The sequence below is a fragment of the Mastomys coucha genome, unplaced genomic scaffold, assembly GCF_008632895.1.
Source record: "Mastomys coucha isolate ucsf_1 unplaced genomic scaffold, UCSF_Mcou_1 pScaffold18, whole genome shotgun sequence".
Lineage (NCBI taxonomy): Eukaryota > Metazoa > Chordata > Mammalia > Rodentia > Muridae > Mastomys > Mastomys coucha.
Window position 1 is genome coordinate 54,405,724 of NW_022196900.1, and position 26,298 is coordinate 54,432,021.

General features: G+C 45.8%; 1 protein-coding gene and 1 long non-coding RNA gene across 3 annotated transcripts; one reads left to right on the top strand and one right to left on the bottom strand.

Annotated features, from left to right (window-relative positions):
* Positions 1-12,339: 12,339 nt before the first annotated feature.
* On the bottom strand, positions 12,340-15,063 carry Jun (Jun proto-oncogene, AP-1 transcription factor subunit). Its single transcript, XM_031377869.1, has one exon. It carries the CDS (start codon positions 14,088-14,090, stop codon positions 13,080-13,082), a length of 1,011 nt encoding a protein of 336 aa, XP_031233729.1. The 5' UTR covers positions 14,091-15,063; the 3' UTR covers positions 12,340-13,079.
* Positions 15,064-15,212: 149 nt separating this feature from the next.
* On the top strand, positions 15,213-25,929 carry LOC116096246. Of its 2 annotated transcripts, XR_004120914.1 has the most exons (4): positions 16,238-16,427; positions 17,057-17,165; positions 23,715-23,835; positions 24,510-25,929. It is a non-coding gene; the product is annotated as an uncharacterized LOC116096246 (long non-coding RNA). The 2 variants fall into 2 exon arrangements; XR_004120915.1 differs by lacking the exons at positions 16,238-16,427; positions 17,057-17,165 and adding an exon at positions 15,213-16,224.
* Positions 25,930-26,298: the final 369 nt, after the last annotated feature.

Here is a 26,298-nt window from a genome sequence, read left to right on the forward strand (position 1 = left end):
ACCCTAGAACAAGTCAGAATAGCGAGTCCCACTTCCCACCCACAAATGTGATCTGTTCTCCTTACAGAATGCAGCCAAGCTGCTCAGAGGAGTGCTAACTGTGATGTTTGATATATTAGAGAGAAAATCCCAATTCTTTCTAGCTTTCTATCAGATTTGCTTGAAATTCAGTGGCCTAGCAAACTGTGGTTTATTTGTTGATGTTTTTTTATCTGAAACGAAACTTCAAACAACAGGGCATAAAGCCCAGAGAAAGATAGAAGAGAGAAAAAATGTGGCCGCTTGGCTTTCCAATTCTCCCTCTGTGATAAGGAAAAGGACTTGGTATTCACTGTAAGCCCACGATGCCACAGGTGGTACTCAGGCGTGAGCAACTGCTGAGCTGTTGGAATCTTACAGCATTTCCAAGGCTCTTGGTCTTATTACAGTTTGAATATGAAAGTCTTCTACAGTCTCATTGCCAACTAGTAGTGCTGTTGTAGGACCTTTGGGGCAGGAGGCCTGCGAGCAGAGGTAGATCCATAGGCATCCTATTTTCCTTTCTGTTACTGTAATAAAATACTCTGATAAACACTGCAGGGAAGAAAAGTTTATTTGGTGTACCCATCATTGAGCGGGATGGGGTTAAGGCAGAAACTCAAGCAGCCAGCAATATCATGCCCACAGTCAAGATCAGAGAGAAATCAACACCTCCACAGTCAAGACCAGAGTGAAACAAACACTTCCATACTTGCTTTCTCTCATCCACCTTTCCCTTGTCTTCTCTACCTCGAGACTGTGCATAGGAAAATAGTAAGAAGTCTCGCAATGGGGTGAGTCTCCCTGCACCAATTAACAGTCAAGAGAATCCCCCATAGAAATGCCCACAGGCCAACCTGATTTAGATAATCCTTTTATTACAATTCTCTCTCCAACAATTCTGAGTTGTGGCGAGTGGACATGTAAAACTATTACACTGTGGTTAGGACTTTAGAAGCTGGGTTCTTTGCTTCTTGATCTGCTAAGATATGAATGTTGCAGCCATGATGGGAAGAGCTGACCCAGGTGTCATGACAGACCATGAGTCAAAATAAGTATCTCTCTTAAGTTATTGCTGTCAGGTATCTGTTATATCAATAAGAAAAATGTGGCCACATCATCTGCAGAGGTAGCTTGATAAGGTGACCGAGAGCTTGATCTTCAAGTCAAATCCTGTTCCTGTCCCTTGGAGTCCCAGGACTTTCTTACAATCACACTGCCTTGGTTCCCTCATCTGGAACAGATTCTATAATGCTTCCATGAGGAAATGCAAACAACCCTATCACAAGAGCTACAGAAGAAACAATCATTTCTCGGAGACAGGGATCCACAATTATACATTAATATGAAGTAGTGTGGCCTTCAGGAAGAGATTGTTCTTTGTTAACTGCCATATAACTTCTGAGGTGGTTGAAAACTAGAGGGTTTGGGCACTAAATTTGGTCATAGAATATTATGCTGAACTCGTGGAATCCCTGCCCTGTATGTGGAGACTTCCCCTGAGGGAACCCTTACGTCCCGACTCTAGGGGCCCCTTGCTACTTTTAACACTTATCCTTGCAGAAGACAGGCCCACACCTTGACATCACTGACTAATTCTTTGAAGGGTCAGCTGAAAGGTCACTTCCTGGAAAACCTTTCCTAGTGACTAGGCTGAGTAAATCCCCTCTCTGCCCAGCCCCCCACAGCCCTGGTAGTGCTTTTACTACACCTGTGGTACACAGCTTGCTCTGGGCCTTTACAAAGAGCTAAGCTCCATCAGGCCGGTGAGTCACATCTGTTTAATAGCTCTTTTTCCTTATTTGACAAACTCAACTTCAACTGCTTGGTCTGAAAATAGTTGAGGTTTGACTGACAGGCACTGTGAATCACATCTACCCTAGTTCCTGATGTTGCCTCTTACCAAAACACCATCCTCCCATTTTAATGGCCAACTTTTATTCATTTCCTTAAGATGCAAGTCAAAGTACCTTCTACAGCTAGGGAGAAGTTAATGAACTCTATTACAGGGGTATTTTTTCTCAGTTCCCACTGTATTCAATGCTATGATAGCAGTCAACATACCTAATGCTGTTAGTTCTCTCTCTCTCTCTCTCCCTCTCTCCCTCTCTCTCTCTCTCTCTCTCTCTCTCTCTCTCTCTCTCTCTCTCTCTCTCTCTCTCTCTCTCTCTCTCTCTCTCTCTCTCTCCTTTTCTTGCTTTCTCTCCTCCAGGTTTACTTCTTGATTGTAGAAGAAGTGATATTCAATAAACATGGGATGAAGGAGTAGAATGAACACCATCTTGTGGTGGGAAATCAAACCCATATTAATGTCTACTTTTCTTCTTTCATTGCTGTGGCCAAATACTTGACACAAGGGAACATAAAGGGATAATAGTTTGCTTTGGTTTATAGTCTGAAGGGATATAGCCTGTTATGGGGGTAAGTAGGCATGGTGGCAGTAGTGTGAGTTGCTTAGTCACACTGTGTCCATAGTTGGGCAACAAAGGGATATTGTCATGTAACTTCATCCTTTCTCCTTATCACCTCGAAACTTCAACCCATGAGATGACGCAGTTAACATTCAGACTGGATCTTTCCTCTCCCTCACATTAACCTCTTTGGAAACTCCTTCAAAAGACATACCCAGAGGTGTGTCTTCTGGGTGTTTTCAAATGCAGTTAAGTTGACAGTGAACATTAGCTATCACAGTAGATTACCAGGGAAAGATTGTAAGGCCATTTGTGACACAAATTACTTACCCTATTTTAGCCCAGACTTGTCTTAGTACACACAATACAGATCAGTCTGGTGCAGTGTTCTCATAGTTGTAACACTGGGAACTACCACTCACATGTGCTTAAAGCCAGTTTTTATTACTAGGTGTTTTTAGGTACTTCTCTCATATCCTAGATTCCTGGTGTTATGAGCTTTGACTCATTCCAAGAAGGGGACAATTTGGTCATGGAGTATTAGGCTGAACTTTTGGAATCCCTGCCCTGTGTATGGAGCCTTCCTCTAAGGGAGGTTTTAAGTCCTAACTTTATGGATCTCCTTGCTACTTCTAACACTCACCTTTAGTGTCTCCTCATAATTCAGTCATGGTACTAGTTTGTTTCATTCTCTCTTCTGCCTTTACTGCTTTAGTCATTGAGTTGTGGAACTACTTACAGAGACATTGATACTGACGCCATGAAACATGAAGGTTAATAGAAGAAAATAAAGCCAGGGCAGGTTTTCAAAATATTGCTTAAAGAACATTCAACTCTTTGCCTCAGTTTATCCAAATTATTCCATTTTTAGTAGTAAGCATAGTATTGGCAACTCTCCTACCTTTATTCCCCACTGATGTAATAAAATACCTTGTTCATAAGCAACTTAAGTATGAATTCCATTTCTGTGTCTATCACTATCACTGTGAGGAGCCAAGGCAGCAGACACTCTGTATCCATAACTAAAAGCATAAAGTGAAGAATGAATGTATGAATGCTAGTGTTCAGCTCACTATCTTAGCTCATAGAATTTAGACCCCTCTCTCTAGGGAATGGTCTCATCTAAAGTAGTAGTGTCTTCTCACCTCAATTAAAATAATCAAGATGTCCCATAGACAAGTCCACAGGTCATCCTGATCTAGACAATCCCTCTCTTCCCAGGTGGTTCTGGATTGTGTTAAGATGATAATTAGAAGTAACTATGACAACAAACAAACTCATCTCTCTTTACTGAAAATTGTATGCATCTTATATCATCCAATACAGCCCTCCTGGGTATTTACCCTCGCAGAAGAATGGGCTACTAACTAAAAGAGATCAAATAGAAGAGGGTGAATTTTGACCCAAAATTAGATGGGAGTGGCTGCCGCTTTGTCCTGTTGCTAATGATAAGTACAACAATCACCAAATAGATAGGCTCAAGTATTAGGTATTTTCTGTTTGACCTTCCAGATCAATTCCCTATCTTCTCCCTTCTAGGTCTTTATTTTTCTTTGAAGATCTCCTTCAACTTCCCTACATGGCCAAATCATTTTCAGAAACCCAATATCTTGGTTTCAGAGGTGAGTGGATAACCCATATTTAAGGCAACTGATAAATGGATATGACATGAATAAAACACAGTCTAGGGAGCCCATGAGGAAATGTTGCATCTACGTCATTTACGTGGACAGAAAGCTGGTCTGCTGGGCATTGCCACCTAGAGATGAGGAGGAAGCTGATTGTTCCCATAGGAAGTGGAGTACCAAGAGATATAGGAAAAAAGAAGCCTGATGATCTCATTTGAGCCCTGCAGATAGCCAGATACATAGCTACCTCCACCAATGGCTTTTCAGTAACATTCCTGTGCTGAGACTGAATTTTCTGTCACGTGCAGTCAAAAAGTTCTAATGGACATGTCTATGCTTTGCCAGCTCTCTTAATCCTTACAACAATCCAAGAAAAATAGGTATTATTAACTTCATTTTATAAATAAAGCCACCGAAAGCCAAAGAAGTTAAACATTTTCCCACTCCCAGCTAGTGTTCAGTATTGAAATGCAGCTCCGACCTCTGCACCACTCTCTAGGCATGGCTTGTAGGCAGAGTACAGTGGCATCATGTCCTTTTCTCAGAATTCCGTGTCTTCAGCCCTTTCTTTCCCTTCTAATTAGGACTGCTAATCCATTATCTTCCTCCTCGATACTCCTACACTTTGACTTCCAGAATCCAAGGAAGAGACACTAGTCCCTCCATCAAGTTAGTCATTCTTCTGCTGGAGGCAGGGGGCTGGCTGTGATAACCACTGTGTCATCCTGGACAACATGCTATGCAAACCCATGCCTGGGTGCTGGCAATTCTTTCTTTTCAGACATTCAGCTATTCTCAGAGGCTTCTCTGACAATATCAGGGTGGGGTGGGGGTGGTTGGGGGCAGGGAGGGCAACCTAGGCTGATAGGCACCCTTCTTGGGCTTGGTATTTGATTGCTTGGGCGTTTGTATGCAGGCAGCCAGTTGTGTTTGAAACTCTGCCTCTTTCTGACTTCACTTCCTAAATGTGCTGACATCCCTGTGAGCCAAACCAAACAGGCTCACAATGCTATGCCCGGAGAATATTCCCCTTTGAGTACAGCTGGCAAAACAAAACTTTTCTCCAGCCTGCAGAGAGGACCTGCCAGCCCTTGTACAACACCAAGACACAGGCCCTTGGAGACCTCATTGGATTTTTAATAGGAAATGGTTTCAACCCAGCTATCATGTGTGTGTGTGTGTGTGTGTGTGTGTGTGTTTCTTTCTTCCTGAGGTAAAGAGCCCACAGCGAGAAATGGCTAATGGTCACTTGCCTGCTGTAGACAGGTGTTTTCTATAAATGATCCTCCCAACAGCCTTTTGTAGATGCTATGGTTGCTTTCCTTTTTACAAAGGAAGGAATTGGGGCTTGGCAAGATTAAAGAACTTGCCCCACACTCCAAGCCACAAGCAGCAGAGGTCAGATCTAATCCAGCAGTGCTTAATGCTAAATCCTGAAACTGCTGGCTCTACCTCAGTTCTCTCCTCTACCTCACCATGTTTCAGTTCTTTGTGTATCCAGCAGAATAATAAAGGGCCATGGGAGGGACAGGGGTTCTGATGTCTTCCCAGCTCTGTGAAGTTCAGCAAGTTTGTTTTTTCTTTGAATCTGAATATTTTTATACACAAAATAGGACGGCAAAGTATCCGTGTAACAGAGAAGTCATGAAGTCAACGGAGGTAGACATTTATGTAGTAAGAGTACTCTGGGGCAATGTCACATATGGACAAAGGCAGCTCTTTGGCGTCAACTCGAGAATCTGCTCTAGTTTCTACCTATTACTTATTTCATAAAATTGAGCAGCGTGTGAATCTTCATTTCCTCATACATAAAATAAAGCCCTAGAGTCCTCCCGGTAAGTCCTAGCTGCTAAGTAGAAACTTGTAAAACTGTGTCTACAATGAATAGTATATGGATATCAGATTCTATTATAAAATACCATGGCAGATCCTTTTGGTGCCTACTAGAGATTACTGCTTCATTCAGAAGGTTGGTTCTCAGTGGGCTTAGAATAGGCTTAGCGATGCTACTGCACAAGCACCCTTGAAACCTCAGAATTCAGAACCAGACAGTTCTGCTTTCCTGTTATGCAATTAATAAATATATACCATAAGTGCCTTCAAGGAGATGGGGGACTCTGATCAATATCAATATCAAATTTAGAGATCTACATTGATGGTTACCCCACTTCTGTGCTTTCACAGCTGCTGAAACACTGGAAGAAGGAATGTGTTGCCTCTCATATTCACTGTTAAGGCTCTCCTTGGATAACATATATATCACCGTGGCTTGAATTTAATGGCTAACACAATACAGAAGGCTTTTCGCTTAGGTCAAGGAGATGGCTGGGCAAAGGCTAATTCTTTTGTCTGGTGTGAGCCTTTAGACACGTGATTTGCTTCTGGCCAATGGGACCTGAGAGGAAATTCTCTGGGGTAGAAAAGGGCTATGGAGAGTAGAAAGATGAAAGTAAAGATCACGTGTTGTTGGTAATGGTTGTGTTTACATGTGAAGCTAGGAAATGCCACAGGGAAATTGACTCTATGCAAGAAACTTCCCTGGTACACTGAGAATAGTAAAATAAAGCAACTGAAGATACCAAAAATAGTTAGGCCAGGGCATTTCTAAGGTACTGTGTTTGCTCTCCCTGGACCTGTTTCATGTTTGGACATCTCATTTAAATTTTGTATTGTTTCCTGACCCCTCCCCATAAGCAACCTAACGTGTATAAAGTTCACTTAGATCACAGCCCAGTTGCCTGTCCACCTTCATACAAGATCTGAGATAAGGTCAGACAAAGTTCTTCCTAAAGTGAATTAATACACCCTGGAGGAGATTAGCCATCAATAGGAGCCGATAGACAGACAGATGGTTCTGAGAGTTGAGAAATATCCAAATTCTATCCAGGTGTCTCACAAGCACCTAGAGCCTATGAAGGCAGTAACTCAATCAATGATCTGATAACCCAATTTTCTGAAGCAACAATGAGTCAGCTCCCAGGGAAAGGTTTTACTGTGCATACATGAAGGAAGTTTATACAGCAAGAAACCACCAGGGCTTCTTAGCACTGAACATTTGGCTCCCTCCAGGAAGGGAGGGTTTGCAGCAGGGCAAGAAAAGTTCATTAGACACTGCTGAGACATGGGCAGAATCTCTCTGGAGACTATCTGATTACCTTTGCTCAAATGCTACACACATCAAAGAACCTTCTGATGACTTATTCAGCTCCTCGGGGTCCTACATGTACAAGTCAGCATGTGTACTCAGAGAAAGATTCAAGGTCACTGATGCCTCTGATTCCCAGGAAATCAGGGAAACAGGGAACGACTAGGTTGTGGATGCCTCACAATAGAATCATGGCACCTCTTGTGATTAGACACTCGGCCTCCACAGCAGCACTCAGGCTTCTCTAGGAGCTTTGGAGTCTGTTCACATGAAGTATAACTGCTATTAGTGTCCAGAAAAGTGAGAACGTATTGAGATAGAAGTGTTCGGGTTTACCGAGTATAAATATGATTGTTCTCCGTTCCCCTCGTTTGTTGCTCATTTCACTGCAGTGACCTAGGCTCTGGCATAGCCTTGAGGCATGCTGCAGTCCTTCTACCGCTTTCTCTTAGACTGACCTCTGTTTGGAATTCCCTAACTCTCCCTCCCGGTTCCCCTGCCCAGCTTTAAGTCAGATATCTAAGAAGCCTTAGCATGGGTACTTCTCCCATGGAGGTCTTCTTTGCTCCTTGCCCAAGGTTGGACCATCTTTCTAGACGCTAATGCCCAGTTCTTCACCAAATTGGTCCATGCCCAGCCATGCATTTACTTGCCTGTTTTTCTTATTATGTATTCTCTTACTAGATTATAAACTCCATGAAGGGGGCTTCTTGACAGTCTCCCTCTCCACCACCTTCTCAGTGCCTCACACGGAACAGACATGCAAATTACTTGTTGGGGAGAAATAAGTGTTTTGTGAATTTAAGGCATTTGTTAATACTGCAAAGTGTTTGTATGGTGTTGGTCAGTTCTGGGTGGCTAGAAAAAGTTTCACACTGTGTCCTGCTGCCTTGAGGATCCACGGAGTTCTCACCCTAGTGGCCTAGCCTAGGCATTGCAACTCCATTATTTTGTATTTTTATTTTTTGCATTTTATTTTGCAAGATGGCTTTTCTTCAAGAAGTCAGATTGACACTGGAGAGGAAGACAAGTGGGGGAAGAGCAACATGGATAAATAGCCTCTTGACAGCACCTTTTAGATTTGATCTGTCCGGTGACTGAAGAACAAGAAAGGTATGTGACATAGCTTAGGCTAAGCCAACTGCTTCCCATTCCTTCCCTAGCTCTAGGACTCCTTTAAACAGCCTAGATATTCTAAATGAAATCTTTTTCTTATTTCCTTTATTTCCTCTTCTCCACTCCCAAGCCATTGCAGTGTAAATATTTCCAATGTTGACCATATCCCCACTCATCTTCAAATCCCTCTAAAGTTCCCCAATATTGAAAACACAGGGATGGACTAGAGGCCAGTACATAAGCTGGCCTTTACCTCACTCCCATTTCATCCCATTTTCTTCTTTGTGCCATTTGCTTTCCAGCCTCTTCAAACAGATCCCACACCCCCATCATGTGGTACTTTCACATGGTGCTTTCGTGCTTCGAATCTACATGTCTCTGCCTGGGTTGGCTCAAATGTCACTTCTGTGAAATCTTTCTTTATAATAGCGTCTTCTCCCCTCTACTTGGCATTGCTTGCTTACACCATGTGCCTCATACCACTGGAATAGTCCGTTTCCTCTCCTGTGTCCTCTCTCCAGAGCGAGTTCCTTGAGAGTAAGAATGATAACCTATTCAACATTTGCCTCCCCACAGTCTGATAGGGCCTTAAAGAGGCCCGGGCCAAGCAACGGCCTTATATAGGATGTCTGAGAGGCCCCTGCAGACCTAAATATACTCCATAGTCTGTGGATTTAACCACCACAGGCACTCCTCGACCTGTTGAGCACTGGAACAGTGCTAATGAGCTAACAGCCAGGCTTCAATTAGTGGTTTGTGAAGTGTTTCTGGATATCAAATTGATGTTGCTGCTTGATAATCACAGCAGCTCATGAGATGATAAGGAACCAGGTAAAAATTATTCCCCTATTAAATACAAATCTGTTGATAAGCGCAATTGTATCTGTAGACAGAATTCAAGTTTCTGGTCTCCCTAGAGAAGCACATAAATGAATCTGTTTTCCAATGATATAAGGGTACTTTCACTTCTGTGCCCTTCTCAGCTTCTCAAGCTCTTGTTCTTCAGAGGACTGAAAAGTGGGTGATGGGGGTGAGGGGCAGGGCAGCTGGGGAAGCAACGTCTTTTTCTCTGTTCAGTCAGTACAGTTCTTTTCGAATGACGAAGGACACACGTGTTGATTAGTGTGATTCCTGTCTCAGCAAGCAAATACTGAATATTTACTTGAAGACCCCAGCAATGCATCTAACTACAGAAAGTCTCCCTGTCACTACCAATGAAGTTAGTTGCTTCTAGTAAAGTCACATCTGGAGCTACTTTCTGTGCTTGCTTGATCCTTCTCCACCTCTACTGCCAAGCCTAAGTTTTCAGGTAGATTCATCTTCTCCAAGATGACCACTTGCATTAGTGATGGTAGGAAGGGTTACTCTGCATGACTGGAGGTAGGACTAAGCCAACAGCATAATTCTTTAAGGAACACTAACTGAGAGGTGGACTTCAGAACTCTGATGTAGGCTGAGCTTAGTTTTCTGGGGGCTATCGCTGATCTACTTTGTATCATGCACTAGGGCATGGATGAAATATATTCCGCTAGAAAACATGTTTACCCAGTTACCAAAATATTATTTTATGAACATCCACTATGTGTCAGGTATTGTACTAGGAATTCAAGGATCCTCTGATTGACAGAATAGAGTGTTATCCCTGACACACAGACATTCATAGATGTTCACATTTTCACATTTTGGTAAGTGTAATGATTCTCCAGGGGGGAAATCATTCATTCCCCATGATCATGGAACAATCTAGGAAAATTTCACAGAGAGGGTACCACTTAAGTAAAGTGCTCTAGTTACTCTCCTGGTACTGTGATAAAGTGCTCCAGCCATAAGCAACTTGGGGAGGGAAGCGATTTATTTTGGCCCACACTTGCAGGTTGTAATCCATTGTTGAAAGAAATCAAAGTGTGAATTCAGACTAGGATAGCAAGTGAATGCTGAGAACAGGTGAGAGCGATCATTTGAACCAGAATGCAAGTCTGGCCAGAGGGAAGAGTAGGATAATACGAGCAGAAGCTTGGGGCTTTAAAAGGCCCAGAGGCCTAGATTCATACACGGATGCTTCTGATGCTGAACCTGTTTCATCTGATTCAGGTCATTTTGACACTGAGCTCTTTGGAGGTAAAAGAAAAGATAACAATATTTCCATGTGGGCAATTCTATTGATTACATAAACCGTCTGTCCTAATAGAGAGTTAATAGTCTATGAATTAATTATACATATGTACATATACTTATGTACATAATTAAGACAGGATTGATGGCTTAATATGCCATTGGCTTCATCCTAAGTGCTACCTAAAGTATGACACACTCAAAGTCCATAATAGATTTAGTCATTGTGTCTACAGTAATTAGCTGATTTTCTGCTTTTACAGTTTACCATTATTGAATTTCCTCTTTTGCCATTATTTTTCTGCCTCTTTAGGTTAGAATAGTCGGAATTTCAGGAACATGAAGTACTAGCTGAAAGGAACAAGTGTAAGGATAAGCTTGAGAACCTTTGAACCTTTTCTTTTTTCTTTTCTTTTTCTTTTTTAGCCAGCTGGGGAGTGCTGTAGCATTTCTCCATTGTGCTGTTGTCTAGGCTTAGTCTAGCAATGCTGGTTATTCATTCCCCAGCCTGTGTGTGTTTTCTACTTTGCACTTGTTTAGCTTCCACAGAGCCCCACCCTCAAGTGCTTTACTGTCCCTCTGCTATTCCTACATATGGTCAAAATCAACTCACCTTCCAGATTGCTGACATCAGCAAATTCACTGTTTGGCAAAGTGCCTTGGCTCCCAGTAACTCTTCCTTCAAGGAGTATGATTACAATGGAGTGTGTCTGATAACCCACAAGGCTGTCCAGGCCCCTGCAGACCTAGATACACTCCTGAGGAACTGCATCTGTGGATTTACCACCACAGGCACTCCTCGACCTGTTGAGCACTGGAACAGTGCTAATGAGCTAACAGCCAGGCTTCAATTAGTGGTTTGTGAAGTGTTTCTGGATATCAAATTGCTCTTGCTGCTTGATAATCACAGCAGCTCATGGGGATGAGCAGGGAAGAAGCAAAAATTACTCCCTTGTTGAAAACAAACCTGTTGATAGCCTCGGCTGTATCTGTAGACACAGTTCAAGTTTTCAGTCTCCCCAGAGCTGAGGTTTGGATTACAGATAGTGTTATATAATCAGTGTTGGGCCCATTTCTCTTGTGACTCTACCCCCATTACTATTTATAATAGGACCTTCCCAGGTTGCCTCAATCATTAAGCCAGATTGATTATTTTGAAACAAATTAAGAAATAAACATGGACTTGCTATGCTGGTCCCTTCCTTGGTAGCAGGGAGGGGTGGGAGTGAGGAGAGTGGCCAGTGGGAACTGGGAGCGGGGTTGGTTGGAAGACGAGTTCACCCAGGCCCCAGCTTCGACTCTTCCTAAACGCTTTGCTTCTAAGTGGCTAAGTGCAGAATGCAACAGCACTAACCCCAGAAACTTGGAACACCCTCAGTGAAAGGCTTAGGAAGCAAAGATTAGCCAAGGGAAAGGAATTCAAGATTTTTAGAACCATTATTTGAATCCATTTATTGTGATACGAACGTTGTTATAAATATGCACAAGCAAAGGTCATCTTTTTCTAGGAGTTGTCAGATTCCACGTTGGAAGGAGACACCTGTTAAAAAACTTCCATGGTCCCTGGCTTTGAGAATAAACATCTAATTACTAAGTCTTTACTATGATTATAAATGATCACACACATGCCACTTGATACAGCTCTCAGGATCTGCTTTCTCAGTGAGCTGTGCCTCCCCCTCCCCTTGCAGCATCCCTTCTTCCAGCCTTAAGAAACACCACACCATCTTCTGGGCGGACAGTCTGGCCTTGTGCGTTGCTAGGGAAGAGAGTATGAGCCAATGGTAGCATGCAGGGTATCTATTCCTACAATCAGGCAGGGGACACAGCTTTCACCCTAGTATATTGGACACGCAGCTGTCACTTCATCTGGCTATCATTATCTATGGATAATGCAGCAAAGAGGTTGGGGGCTACTTTTCAATAGTTTATTGTATTTTCTTAAATATCCTTTCTGGAAATTTTCAGAAACAAAACATAAAAAAATTATATACTTTATTACAAATGGTAAACTCAGAATGCTTCAAATCTCTTATTTACAAACACTGGGTAGGACACCCAAACAAACAAACATGGAATAACTTACAAAGGCAGGAAGCTGTTTATTGACAGTAATCAGCTTTCATCAAATTAAAAAAAAATATATATGTACATACACAGTTGAGAGAGGCAGGCCAGGGGAGTTCATCTGCAATCTAGCCTGGCACTCACAAGCCTCCCTCCCCTTCCCAGTCCTCCCTACTCTGTGTTCTTACGGAGCACTACAGAAGCAATCTACAGTCTCTATTGCAGTTTGAAACCCCCCTCCCCCCTTTAATACTGAATGAGATCGAATGTTAGGTCCATGCAGTTCTTGGTCAATGTTAACGAAAAGTCCACGGTTCTGGTCGCGCGGGCACAGCCCGTTCGCAAAGCCTGGCGGCCAATAGGCCGCTGCTCTCTGGCTCCACGCCAAAGCCAGGCGCGCCACGTCCTTCCCACTCCAGCACACTGGGGGCGCCGTCAGGTCGCAACCCAGTCCATCTTGTGTACCCTTGGCTTCAGTACTCGGACACTTTTTTTTCCCTCTGTCGCAACCAGTCAAGTTCTCAAGTTTGTCTCTGTTATTTTTTTTTTCCTCCGTTGCCCCTCAGCCCTGACAGTCTGTCCTCAAAACGTTTGCAACTGCTGCGTTAGCATAAGTTGGCACCCACTGTTAACGTGGTTCATGACTTTCTGTTTAAGCTGTGCCACCTGTTCCCTGAGCATGTTGGCCGTGGACGCCAGCTCGGAGTTCTGCGCTTTCAAGGTTTTCACTTTTTCCTCTAGCCGGGCGATCCGCTCCAGCTTCCTTTTCCGGCACTTGGAGGCAGCGATGCGGTTCCTCATGCGCTTCCTCTCCGCCTTGATCCGCTCCTGGGACTCCATGTCGATGGGGGACAGGGGCGGGGTCTCTCCCGGCATCTCCGGCACCGTCTGCGGCTCTTCCTTCAAGGCCTGCAGCCGCGGGTGCTGCACCGGGATCTGTTGGGGCAAGTGGTGCGGCGGCTGAGGCGGCTGCTGCTGCTGCTGCTGCTGGGGCTGCGATGGAAAGGCCAGCCCGGCCGCGCCATACGAGGGCGCCCCACCGCCGCTGCTCAGTGCACCCGGGTTGAAGTTGCTGAGGTTGGCGTAGACCGGAGGCTCACTGTGCAGGCTGGCGCTGTAGCCGCCGCCGCCGCCAGCTCCTGCTACGGAGGCCACCGCGGGAGCCACCATGCCCGCCCCGCTGACCGGCTGTGCCGCGGTGGTGACACTGGGCAGCGTGTTCTGGCTATGCAGTTCAGCCAGGGCGCGCACGAAGCCCTCGGCGAAGCCCTCCTGCTCGTCGGTCACGTTCTTGGGGCACAAGAACTGGGTGGGGGTCGGTGTGGTAGTGATGTGCCCATTGCTGGACTGGATGATCAGGCGCTCGAGCTCGGGCGACGCCAGCTTGAGCAGCCCGACGTCGGGCGACGTGAGAAGGTCCGAGTTCTTGGCGCGGAGGTGAGGCTTCAGATTGCCCACCGGGTCGGCCAGGTTCAAGGTCATGCTCTGCTTTAGGATCTTAGGGTTACTGTAGCCGTAGGCGCCGCTCTCGGACTGGAGGAACGAAGCGTTGAGGGCATCGTCGTAGAAGGTCGTTTCCATCTTTGCAGTCATAGAACGGTCGGTCACTTCACGCGGGGTTGGCCTGGGCTGTGCGCAGAAGTTTCGGGGCCGCAACAGCGCGCCGGGAAGCGGGGGATACCCGCGCGTCCCTGCTTCTGGAACAAAGTTTGTTTAGGAGCGTGCGCTCCAAACCGCAGTGCTTCCCCCCTGGGAGCCCTCCTCCCCAGCTCGCTCCAGGGAGCGCAGGGTTAACACACCGCTGGCACTCACGTTGGTCGGCTCCCGCGCGCTGCCGAGCTTTGAAAAGTCGCAGTCACTCACGGAACGCTCTCGGGGAGCAGCGGTTCCTCGGAGCCCGCGGAGCAGCCCCGGCAACAGCGGCTCTCCGGCGGTGCGGAGCGGGCGGCACGGAATTCTCGGTGGAAGCCCGCGATCGGGCTCCGCCGCCCGGCCTCCAACAACTGTCCCCTCCTCCGCTGTGAGGGGGAGGGGGACGCTAGGCAGCCGCGGCTAGCGCTCGCCCCAACTTCAGCCGCCGGTGAGAGCTGGTACGAGTACAGGTTCCTCTTCTCCCTTTTCTTTACAGTCTCGGTGGCAGCCCTTAGGCGCAGAAGAGGTTTGCAAAAGTTCGCTCCGGGCCACTTGTTACCGGTCCTCTGGGTCTGGAAAGTTGCTGGCCGGTAGCCGCTCGCCTATTTCCTCGCGCGGTTGGGAGCCGCTCTGGATGCTGTCAGCAGCGCCTTGGACTTGTGAGCTTCTTCTCCGGGGAAGGCGGGAGAAGGGACTCTCCAAATGCTCCCCAAAACACCGATGCACGAGCCGCGGGCGCTGGATCCAGGCAGTTGGTGAGAAAATGAAGACAAACAGATGAACAGCCCGGAGTCCGCGGCCGACCGGGTTGGTCGAGTCCGTCCGTCTGTCTGTCTGCCTGAGCGCTCTCCTGCCAGGCTGTCTCTGCCACACTCAGTGCAACTCTGAGTCCTTATCCAGCCTGAGCTCAACACTTATCTGCTACCAGTCAACCCCTAAAAATAGCCCATGATGTCACCCCAAGGCTTTCCCATTGGCTTGCGTCGTTCTTAGGGGGGCGGGCCCACCCGTCGCCATGGAGACCTCACCCTAGAAGATTCTTCTCTGGGCCCGCGAAGGCTCACGGGATGAGGTAATGCTCCGCTGCGCTCCTACAGTTGGGCCCTTCTTTCTCCTCCTCCCTCCCCCTCCCGCGCGCTGCTCCGGCTTGTGTTCCCGGGTTCCCTCCCCGGCGCGTCTTTCCCGGCCCGCCCGGTGCATTGTGGGCTGACGTCTTGGTTTGGCTGTCTAGTGACGGAGGCTGCCGGGTCGGCTGGACCCTTGCGGAGTCTGTCGGAGGCGGGCTCAAGTTCAGAGATGGGGACCGGGACCAAGACGCGGGGATCCTGAAAGCTGGGGGGGCGCACTAGTGGCCGGGCGGAGGGCTTGGGTGGGAGTGGAGGTTGCACACAGGCGCGCGCGCGCGCGCGAACGCACACACACACACACACACACACACACACACACATACAGTGAAAGGGCTGAATGATTTGGGCGACTGAAGCTGGCTCCGCACCCCCGCACTTCCGGGGGACAGAGCGATGCGGGTTAATATGGTTGTGTGCGCCCCGGGTGCGGGAGCGCGTGAGTGGGCTGAAGTGGAGAGGACTTGAGAGTGGCCCTCCCACGATGAGTACGCGTGGAAGTTTAGTTTCGGCGAAGGTTCTGCGCCGCAGTGCGCTGTACACGAAAACCAGAGATTTGCGGTTCTCGGAACCGACTCAGCAGGGTCCCCGGCACAACACTTTATTCTCTGGGGACATGTCGGGAGGGGCTCGCTTTGCCTTGGGGGGGACCCTTCCTCTAGCTGTGAAAGATGCTAGCCCAGCGTCCTTGGGGTGTCGAAAGCAACTTATAAAGGGTTCGAAACTCAGGAAACCCCGGCGATCGCCTGCGCTAGCACAGACACACGGCCCCGCGCACACTCAATTCGCGCCCGCCCTTCCTCCCTCCCTGATTTGCTTCTGGGAAAACAAGTCTTGAGAGCTGCGGACTCGCCCCAAGTCACGGAGCTTAAGCAGGAGTCCCTGGTAGAAACAGGCTGAAAACTCCCCTCCCCGCTCGCTCACTGGTGGATTCTTTATCCTAAGCAGCCTCTAGGAAGCGCTAGACACAAGTAAGTTGTTTCTCTTCTAGGGTTCTGCTGTCGGCCCTCAACCCTCCACCCCTCAGGACTGAAGAGGTGGCCAGCTTGCTTCTCCCAGGGCATAAGTGCAAATCTAAGAACTTCTCTGAGCTTTTAGTGGTCTCATCTAGAAGTAGAGCGGATGAGGTCCACTACACCGGGCTGCCAGGCAGTCTTGACTCTGAGACTAGAAGGTGATCAATAGGCTCCTCCTTCCCTACCATCTTCGGAGTTACCCTGGGCCTTCGGAGGGGTGGGGGTGGGGTGATTTGAAGGATACCGGGCTGGGATTTGGCAGGAGCCGGTGTATTTTCCTAAGAGAGATAGGAAAAGGACCCGGAGCCAGCTCTTCCCTAAGGCTCCCTTCAGCCTAGGACTTGAAGTTGGACCTGAAGTTCCTAGGTTCTAATTTGGACTAAGCTGCCTCAGAACTCAGCTCAGGGTTTGTACCCAGAAGCCTTAAGATATTTTGCCTTTTGAGTATTCAGAACCCAATGGCAGCTGGTATCGGTGGGAAACCCGCCAGCTCTTTTTCACTCCTGGCTGCAGAGGGTAAACTGGCTGCTGCCAGCCAAGCGCTGACCTTGGTGGGGGCAGGGTAGAGCAGGGTTTCTGTGAAGTCTAGAGCCATTTACTTCCCCCAAAGGGAGACCGAGTTCCTCTGCAGCCCTATTTTTTTGGGGGGGGGGGCAAGGAGTTCATATTCTACGTGATTTATGATAACAGTAATAAAAGTAAGTTTTGTCCACTAAACACCACCTATCTGCCAGTTAGTCCAAGCAGTTTAAGTATGCTGTTTTGTTTTGTTTTGTTTTTCCCACAGCTATCTTAAGAGGCATACATTTTTACCTAGACTTTACATAGGAGGAAATGGTCCCAGAAAGTCCAGGAGTCTTGCTTGGGGTATACAGACAGCCGGAAAGTGATCTCAGGTCTGTGTTACATTCCTTTGTATTTTCTCTACTCTGGCAAACTTTCCCTTAAAGTCTTAATTATTTGCTTGGGAAGTGGTGCTGATGGCTTAGACTTTGTTTTCTTGTTCCTGTATTTAGAAACTTCCAGATCTAAGACTTCGTGTAATTATGTATCTTTTGCCCAAGGGTTCTGTGCATCTTCTGCCTCCTGTGGCTTAAGAGGCTGATTTTCTACTTAGGTTAAGAAATTGCAGTTTCATCTGAGGCCAAACAGATCCCTGCTCTTATTAATGCCGCTGCTTGGATCATTGACTTCCTCTTTGCCTGGGAGAAGGTTTTTTTTTCACAATCCAGCTTTTGCTCCTTTTAGCCATATCGTGCTGGAAGCTCAGTTGGGAAGGGCTGGGCTATGCCACCCTAAAGAAGAATCCAACATCCTAGAGGCTGAAGTCAATGAATGATTGTTTCTTGCTTCCCCCAATTACTTGCCCACTGTGGCTATGCAGGGACAGCTCCAGCTCCGTGTACTGTGCTGCTTCTCCTCAGTTTTGACTGAAGGGGGAACTCAGCAAAACACTGACTGGCACTTAGTGTATTGACCTGGAAGTGGCACCCTTTGTTTCTCACACCACTGTCCAAAGCCCATGTCTTGGCCATGCCTGAGAGTGTGGGTCTGAAGGGGCTCCTTCCTGCATTCTTTCCTTCTTCAGAGGAATCAGCTGAAAACACCCTTCAGTTACAGCATAAAGTTCACATCCAGGCTTTGAGAGGTAGTGAATAGAAACCACATCAGGCCCAGATGTGTGTCTTCCTCTGAGGGAGAGCTAGCTACCCTCCACCCCATTCAGTATGTATAACAGCGCGGAGGACAGAGGTTCTGCTTGGAGAGGGAAGGAACAGAAGGTGTACATGATAGCCCTTGAGTGTTTTCAGGACCTCCCCTGCCCTCCACTTCCGCAAGTAAGGCCTGGTTCTGCTTGGTGGTTGCTTTCCGTGACTCTCTGGGTTTGCCTCAGTCTTCCAAAGACTTACCAAAAAACCTCGTTTGGTCTTTAATAAATGTAAGGGGCCTATTGTTTAAGTCTTGAAGATGGTCATGCCAGTTTATTGTAATCCCCACGCCATGTAGTTTCTTGTAGGCTACCAGGTATACCAAGTAGCCACAGCAACTGTTCTTTCTGGTCCCATCCCAGCGGTTTGCCCCATTTCTATGCTTTCTTACTCTTCTGCCTCCTTCTCTGCTCATTTCATCCTGTTTGCTTTTGGGTGTTTTAGGATTGTGAGGTGCAAACTTATCCCATTCTTTTCCTCTCTAGAGCTGAATGAATGGACTAGCTGCCGTCATAATGTATCCCAAGGGTTAGGTTTGGTAAACTTGAGATATGGTCTTATTATACAGCCCAAGCTGGTCCTGAACCTGCTTTAGCCTCCCAAGCACTGAGATTACAGTGCTCACCATCTGTATCTGTTCTGTGTATCTTGAGGTTTTAACAATAGCTCCTTACCCCCCTGAGCTGAGCCTTGCTTCAAGTCTGACCTCTTCAGGCCCTTCTCCCCTTCCCTTCCCTCCCCTTTCCTTCCCTTCCCTCCCCTTCCCTCCCTTTTCCTTCCCTTCCCTTCCCTTTTCTTTTCTTCTCTTGGTATTGTTTCTATTCAACTCTCATTTTTGGATTTTCTATTTCCTTTTGTTCCCACTTACAATTTGGCCACATCTACCTTGAGCTCATTTCAGTAGCCACCTTGGAATGTTCCTGACCTACAGTCTCTTGCTTTCTCTCATTAGGTTCCATTGTGAGGTGCTGTCCGTCTTCAGATCAGTTCTGCCTACTTGGGGAAGATCACCACAGTTGGGTGTGTGAACTGTTGACACTCTCTGCTTTAAAGGAGGGGTCGAGAGTGTCACTGGACCCTCACCAGAGTGTCCAGGCACTTCTTTCTGCCACTTGTATGCTACTCTGCCTTAACTGAATGTGGCCTTAGGGTGTGGATAGGCTGGGGAAGACTTGGGGAAAGAGCCTTTCTCTGAACATCCATGGGGGAGCTATCACCTATGCTGGGTGTAGACCTTCAGCTCCCTTGCTCTAGAGTCCCCTCATCCTTCCTATAACCATCCTTCTCCTGCTCATGGTCTATAAGGAAGCCCAATGAGCTCATTGGTTTTCCTGATGAAATTTGGTAGAAGCAAATGTTGACTTGTTGGTGGAACCTTAGAGGTTGGAGTTAGATGCTGCCTAGTCCCTCCCACCACCACTTCCCTACCTCCCACCAGGGGAGGGGCCGTTGGGAGATTCTTCTGACAGGATCACGATCTGTCTCCTAAGTTTTGACAGGGGAGGTTTGCCAAATAGATCACTATCCTTTCAGCCTGTGTTCTTAGCTATTGTCCAGTCTAGATGAATGTTTGGATGTCTATTAGTCTTATCATGTTATCCCACATCATGTTTTAAGTGAGTCAGGTCAAGGGCAGTTATACTGCTATAACAAAGAGCCCTAAACAACTCAGTAGCTTATATAGAAATTTACTTCTTGCTCATTGTATATGCTGGGAGTCAGAAGGGCTCTGCTTAATGTGTTTTTAACTAGTCTGGAGCCGGTTTCATCTTGAATTGTCTTTCCAGAATCATAAACACCTTGGTGGAGGAAGAAAGCATCATGAATTCATGCCAGCTTTAAGAGCCTTTCCAGGCGTGATACACATCATTGAATTCATAGATTAGTGACTGATATGAGTCACATGACTTATGGCTTAAAGGGTACAGGGACATGCGGTCCCACCGTGTATGCTTGGAAGTCAGGAGCTCCAAGTGCCCACTTCTGTCTAGGTGAGGTTATTGCTGTGGAAACCATCCACAAATCCTCCTGGATTATAGCTGCAGAGTTACTTCCCACTCATGTGCTATACCATGTCTGCAGAAGTCAGCTCTGTCCATACTTGCACACACATGTTCGTTCTTGGACCCTGGCCAACAGCATCCTCATTCTTCTAAACATTGCTGAGAGCATGGAGTACACAGATATTAAAGCTTCTACTGAGAGCAGTCCACGTGGTCAAGCCTGACGTCACAGGAAGGGAAGCATGTATTTGTAAATAGAGATGCCATCTGCCACACCCTACAATCTACGTTCCTTCCATTCCTCAGAGTCTCAGCCACTCCAAACACTTTATATCCCTCCTTTAATATATTTTTATTCTTAATCAAAGTGTGAACTGCCTTAAGAGATAGCTCAGTGACTAAAGGCCCTTGCCACTAAGCCTGATAACGTGGGTGCAATCACTGGGACCCAAATGCTAGAAAGAAAGAACTGACTCTTCCAAGTTGTCATCTGACTTACACACACACACAGAGTAAATAATAATAATAAAATAATAATAATAATAATAATAATAATAATAATAATAATAATGTGATTTTATGTAAGTTGTTCCTTCTTTAAGACTCAGATCAATCACTCCCCAGGAAGCTTTCCCTACCAGTGTCCCAGCCTACTCTCAAATAGTCTTATCTTCTTTGGCGTTCATCACAGTGGGTACATGCCTGGAAGAGAGAATGCCTATCGCTCTCTTCTGTCTTCTTCAATTGCTGCCTCAAAACTCAGAAGTGCTGTCATTCCTATTTTGTAGCTCCAGTGCTTAATAAGTACCTGGCACATGGAAGGATAAAGGATGCTTGGCAAAAACATGTTGATGAAAAAATTTTTAATTGCTGTTTCTTGTGGAATTATGGAGCATTTCAAAACTGAAGCCGAAATATTACCTACAATTAACTAGTAATATTGGTGTCAGAAGTGGGATGGGCCGGGCGTTGGTGGCTCACGCCTTTAATCCCAGCACTTAGGAGGCAGAGGCAGGCAGATTTCTGAGTTCCAGGACAGTCTGGTCTACAGAGTGAGTTCCAGGGCAGCCAGGGCTACACAGAGAAACCCTGTCTAGAAAAACCAAAAAAAAAAAAAAATTAGTAATACTGGATCATGGCAAATTCCCTACTTGGACTGCTAAGCCTGGGCCTCTCTCCCTCACTTCTTTGCATTTGCCCAGTAGCCCACCCCCCATTTGTCCCACTCTCTACACTGCTACACTTTACCTCCCTCGGGCCTCATACCTTTCTCTTGAACCTGTTTTTCTCTAGCCACACTGTCCACTGCTGAATCAGTTACACTGCAGTTTATAAGCGGTTTCTAAACTTAAGTGACTTGTGAGAGAAGGTTGATTTCTTATTCTTGCTTCATGTTCATCAAGGTTGGCAGGGTCTCTGATAATGTCACCTTCCTCTGGGACCCAAGCTGCTGGACTGCTCACTTCCAAGAACCTAAATACTTTCTGTAGAGGGAACAAGAGATTTGAAGACTCTCGTCTGGACAATAACATGCCTTTGCTTTAAAATGTTACATGTCACATCTCACAGGTTGATCGGCTGAAACAAGCCTCCTGGCCCATTCAGCCAGAGGGGAGCAGGAAAGCAAAGCACTTGTAATATTTGTGACCAACCATAATGATTCCCTCACTGGTCTTGGGTTCCCCAAACGTGAAAAGATGTTTGTTTCCCCTAAGACTTTATATGATATCCTGATTTTCTGGCCCTCAAGTGATTTCTTTTTTCCTTTGGATCTTTGTTAAGATGACAAAGCATTCCATGGCTCCTCTAATGTACTCATCTCCCACCTGAACCATCCTCAGATCCTACTCACTGTTACATACTCTTCAAAAGTCCCTATAATGTCCTCTCCTTTCTTTGTTTTCTGAGTTCAGAGCCAGATGAAAGTAAGACCCAGGAATCGGATAGGGTTGGAAAGAGATCTCTGCTGGAGGTCAGGTTAGGCACAAAGCCACATCCGTTTTCTTGGTGCTTTACCACCCTAACTTGTGCCTGGTTAGGTAGGTACACAGAGATTCCTAGGGACAGGCTAGTCTTGCATGAGCTGCCTTGGAAGGGAGAAAAAAACTACAGATACGTATGCTTGGGTCCTTCTGTACTCAGCCATTTTGGTAGGTCACTCTCCTGCCCATGAGGAGTGATTATGCATTGAGAGATGACAAAAAAGATCTATACTGGGTATCCTCAAGTGGAAAGCTAAGGCCGTGTTGATGGTGACTTCCTCTTAGCGGTGGAATTTGTTATTTGGTATCTCTTTGTATGATTAATTGTGCATTTCTAATTTTTCTTTTGAGATCTCTTTAACCTAACCCAGCAGCAGCCATGCATTAAGGAAGGCAGAGGGAAACAGTGCCTTTGGTGCCTGTAGTACATTGAGCAGCTAGCATGATGCTGGGCACAGAGTCTTAAGTAGATCTTGGTGATTCCTCGGTGCTCCTGTGATGCCTTATGGATCTATTGGTTTGGGACAAGGAGGTCTGTATGACTGGCAGTCACCATTGCCTTTATGGTAATGGCAGTCCGCACAGAATATCTAAAAAATCTACATACCCACTAAGTATCCCAAGTCCCAGACATCATCTTCCAAGGTCTGACCTCCCAGTACAGGTAGCATTTTCATGTTTAAGTGCCTCTGGTCTTGAAGTATAGGATGTGATGGCCAGAGCAGAGAGAAGGGACACACTGAGCAATTGCTGCTGAAAAGGTGGATGGAAAAGCTAGACGCCTCTGCGGCTGATCAGTAAAACTCCAAGGAGAAGATGAGTGCATGCTGAGGGCCTGAAACTGTTTCCCAAGGAGAGGAGAAGATGCTGGCTTTAATTAGGCAGGAGGGAGGTGGGAAGATTGAGCCCTTAGAAAGGCTGTCAGATAGTGGGGAAATAGCCTTGTAGAATTGACTTGCTCAGGGTTTTTGAGATCAAAGCTAGGGTAATGGTTAGAAGTTGATGGAAAGGCTCTGACTGTGTTCAAGCAGCAACTTCTGGAGTAGTTTCCCAGTAGAACAGTTGCTGTGCATTATAGAGGTGAAGTTCTGCCACTAGACACGTTTGTTGTCTATGTGTAAGATGCTCTTTCAGACTCCTTTATTGATCTCTGTGGAGCCCATCCTAATTACAGCAACCATCACCCACTGCCACAGTTCACAGAAGCCCTATCACATAGTCTTGTTTAGAATCTATCCAACCTCTGTGGGTCTATATTTGACCCCTTTTTTTTTTAACTCACAGCTTATAAATCTGGGATGCTGTTTTCCTATTAGATGACCATCATATCAAAGGAATTACTTTTAGTATCCATAAGGATCACTGAAGAAGACTAAGTTTGCCCCAAGTTTGCCCCAAGAAAGCATCCTGGTACGAACTGGGCCTTCTCCTTTTCCACCTGTCTGAAGCTAGTATGTGTTTGTGGACTCCTTTGTGAATAGATGTTGTCTGAGTTTTAGCCAGCACGAAGAGGATGGTTGTGATGCATGTTCATTTACAGGCTTGCTTCAGAAAGTCATCTTCTCATATCACCTGGTAATCCAAGGGGCTTCAAGGATGTAGAGAAGAACAGAGCCCTTGATCTCTGAATGACTCACTGATCAGAGAAGTGCTTCTGCTGGACTTTGAACGAGAAATCAACATCCTTATGCGGACCACTGGGATTTTGGAGTAAAGATGGTAATATCTTCTTATTCCACTTGGTGTTGCAGGGTGCCCTTCATAAGAAGAAACGATGGGTCAAAGTTGAGGCTTTTGTTCTGGCTTTCCCAGCTTGAAAAGAAAGAAGATTATAGACTGCTATGTTCCTACTGAACGTGTAAGCTTCATGAGGTATGTTAGGTATGTCTTTGCCTTTTTCAGTTTCTCATCTTTGAGTGGGTGTTTATTGAAATGCCAGGTGCTTTTCAGTTGAGTTTCAGAATGCAAATAGCACATATTGTGAAACATTTTATTAATATATTCAATATTTTTGAGTGTTTATTGCATTTTAGCAAATGGTAATCACTGCTAAACAAGAGCTGCTGGGCATGCCCATTGGTTGAGGTATATTGAGGAAAATAGATAAGAGAGAAGACAGGATAAGTCAGCATGATAATGCTCTGAGTTACAGGATTCCTGTGTGGAAGGTCCTCTCTGGTAAGGACAGAGGTTGAAGAAAGTGCTTTACAGAAACTAGTTAATAAGCAGAACCTTCCAAAGTAGGTGGAAATAGCTAGAAGAAGAGGAGGCCTCAGAGAGGAACTATTCGAGGAAGAGGGGGTACATTCGTGAAGGTTTAGATGGTATAGACCAGGGCATATTTGGAGCCGTAAAGGAGGGACTGGAAATAGATATATCTATGCACATGCTTAAATGCCTTGGTAGGCTTTGTAATATGGTAAAGTGTCACATGTAAAGTGTGTCTATTTTCCTAGGAGTAGATGTGCCATAGCCATCAAGATATAGACAGTTGTGGTATTTGTGCAGTTTTTATACTATTAACTGTGTTATCCTCTTTGTTTCAGAGTTTTCTACAGCGAACATGCTTTACAGTTGCAAACAAACAAACAAACAAACCCAACATGTTTTCCATCTTATTAGCTGTGATCCTATCATTTGGCCTTTGAAGGGCTTTGAAAGAAGTCCTCAGGGAGAGCTGAGGTCCAGAGATGATTCACAGTGAAGGTAGCTTTAAACTTTGGGCTACCCTCTTTTATCCCCTTCACCTCTACATGGCATTTGCCTTCCCTGTAGCTTTTTTTTTAATTTAAAACAAACAAACAAACAAAAAAACAAAAAAAAAAACCAACTGTGGTTTTGCTAATTCAGGAAGTACCTTGTTGTGTGCTTGTATGTGTGGAGGTGCAACTTGGAGAAATCAGGACACAGACTCTGTGATATTCCTCTACTTAACAACCTTCTCCACACAGAGGATGGTTCTCGGTCCACTCTGCTGCAGAGACATATCTGTCCTATGACTCTGTGTACCCATTCTTACGGATTTGGCAGTTAGAGAGGAAGCAAGCAATAATGTTGTAAAATGTCAGGAAGGCTGCTGTTACCAGTAATTCTTGCAACCCATACCTTTCTTCAGCATTCTGGCCCATGGCTAAACCATGGGGATGCTTCCAGTGAACACCCAAATGCTTGGAGGTCTGGACGCACTAGATCAGCATTTTCTATCCTGTTGGATCAATGATCAGCAGCCCCAGAGACTAGATCAACCTGAGTTTATTTTCTGTGCTTGCCCATTTCTGACTTTATTTAGGCCAAAATTCTTACTCTCGAGACTTAGCCTGGGTGAGCCCTGCCTGAGATACTGCCAGTGTGTGCCCCAGAAGAGATGGAAGTTGTACCACTGAGTAACTCTAAAAGCTTTGTCTAGAGATCACTGCCGTTCATCATCCATGGGCTAAAGCTTGACCCTGACACAGAAGAACATGGGATCAATACGTAGGTCAGGTGTTATTTATGAATTTTAGATTCTCTATCTAGAGAATGAAAATAGGTAAAACAAACAAACAAACAAACTAATTATATAGTTTGAATATTATAAGTCAAGCCATGGAATATCATGTAACCACATCAGAAGATGAGTTGTCTTGAAAATACAAGCTGACCTGGAGGAGTCTATTGATGGATTTAAATGAGCAAAGCAAGCTACAGCATAACGGAGACCATGTAAACGTAGTTTTATTTTTCACAAATTGAGAAAGCCATAAACCGGGCATGCTGGTACATACTGTAATTTCCAAACTCAGGAGGCTGAGACAGAAGGATTGCTGCAAGTTTGAGGCCTGCCTGGCCTACGCAGTGAATTTAAAGTGTTTCCAAACAAATAACAACAGCAAAACTACACTAAACCAAGTCTATGAGTCTACAAAGGTCCATGAATGTACTGGTATGAGATTACTAATAAAAATGCCTCATGGGTTATGGACAACATTAAGTGTTTTCTGTTTTTGTTTTAAACATATATTTGCTCGTTTAATCCTGGAAAAACCAGAGGAGGAAATAGCTTACACAAAATGGTCATTTGCCACTTGAATTAGAGAGGAGGAGAGATTGCATCTACAACCACCTTGAATGTGCCCGTTCTTGTCTGATCTCGGAAGCTAAGCAGGGTTGGGCCTGGGGGATTGTTCTTTAAAACTGAGATGATTTCTTTAAGTTTGTGTTGGGCAAAATGGGCAAACTACCCAGCAATTATCAGGAAACAAACACCACAAGCTCTAAGCCTCATCCTGCACTGAGCACTTTATTTTCTGCTCATTGGCCTATAGTCAGTTGAAGTGGCTTAGCCTTCCCCAGACT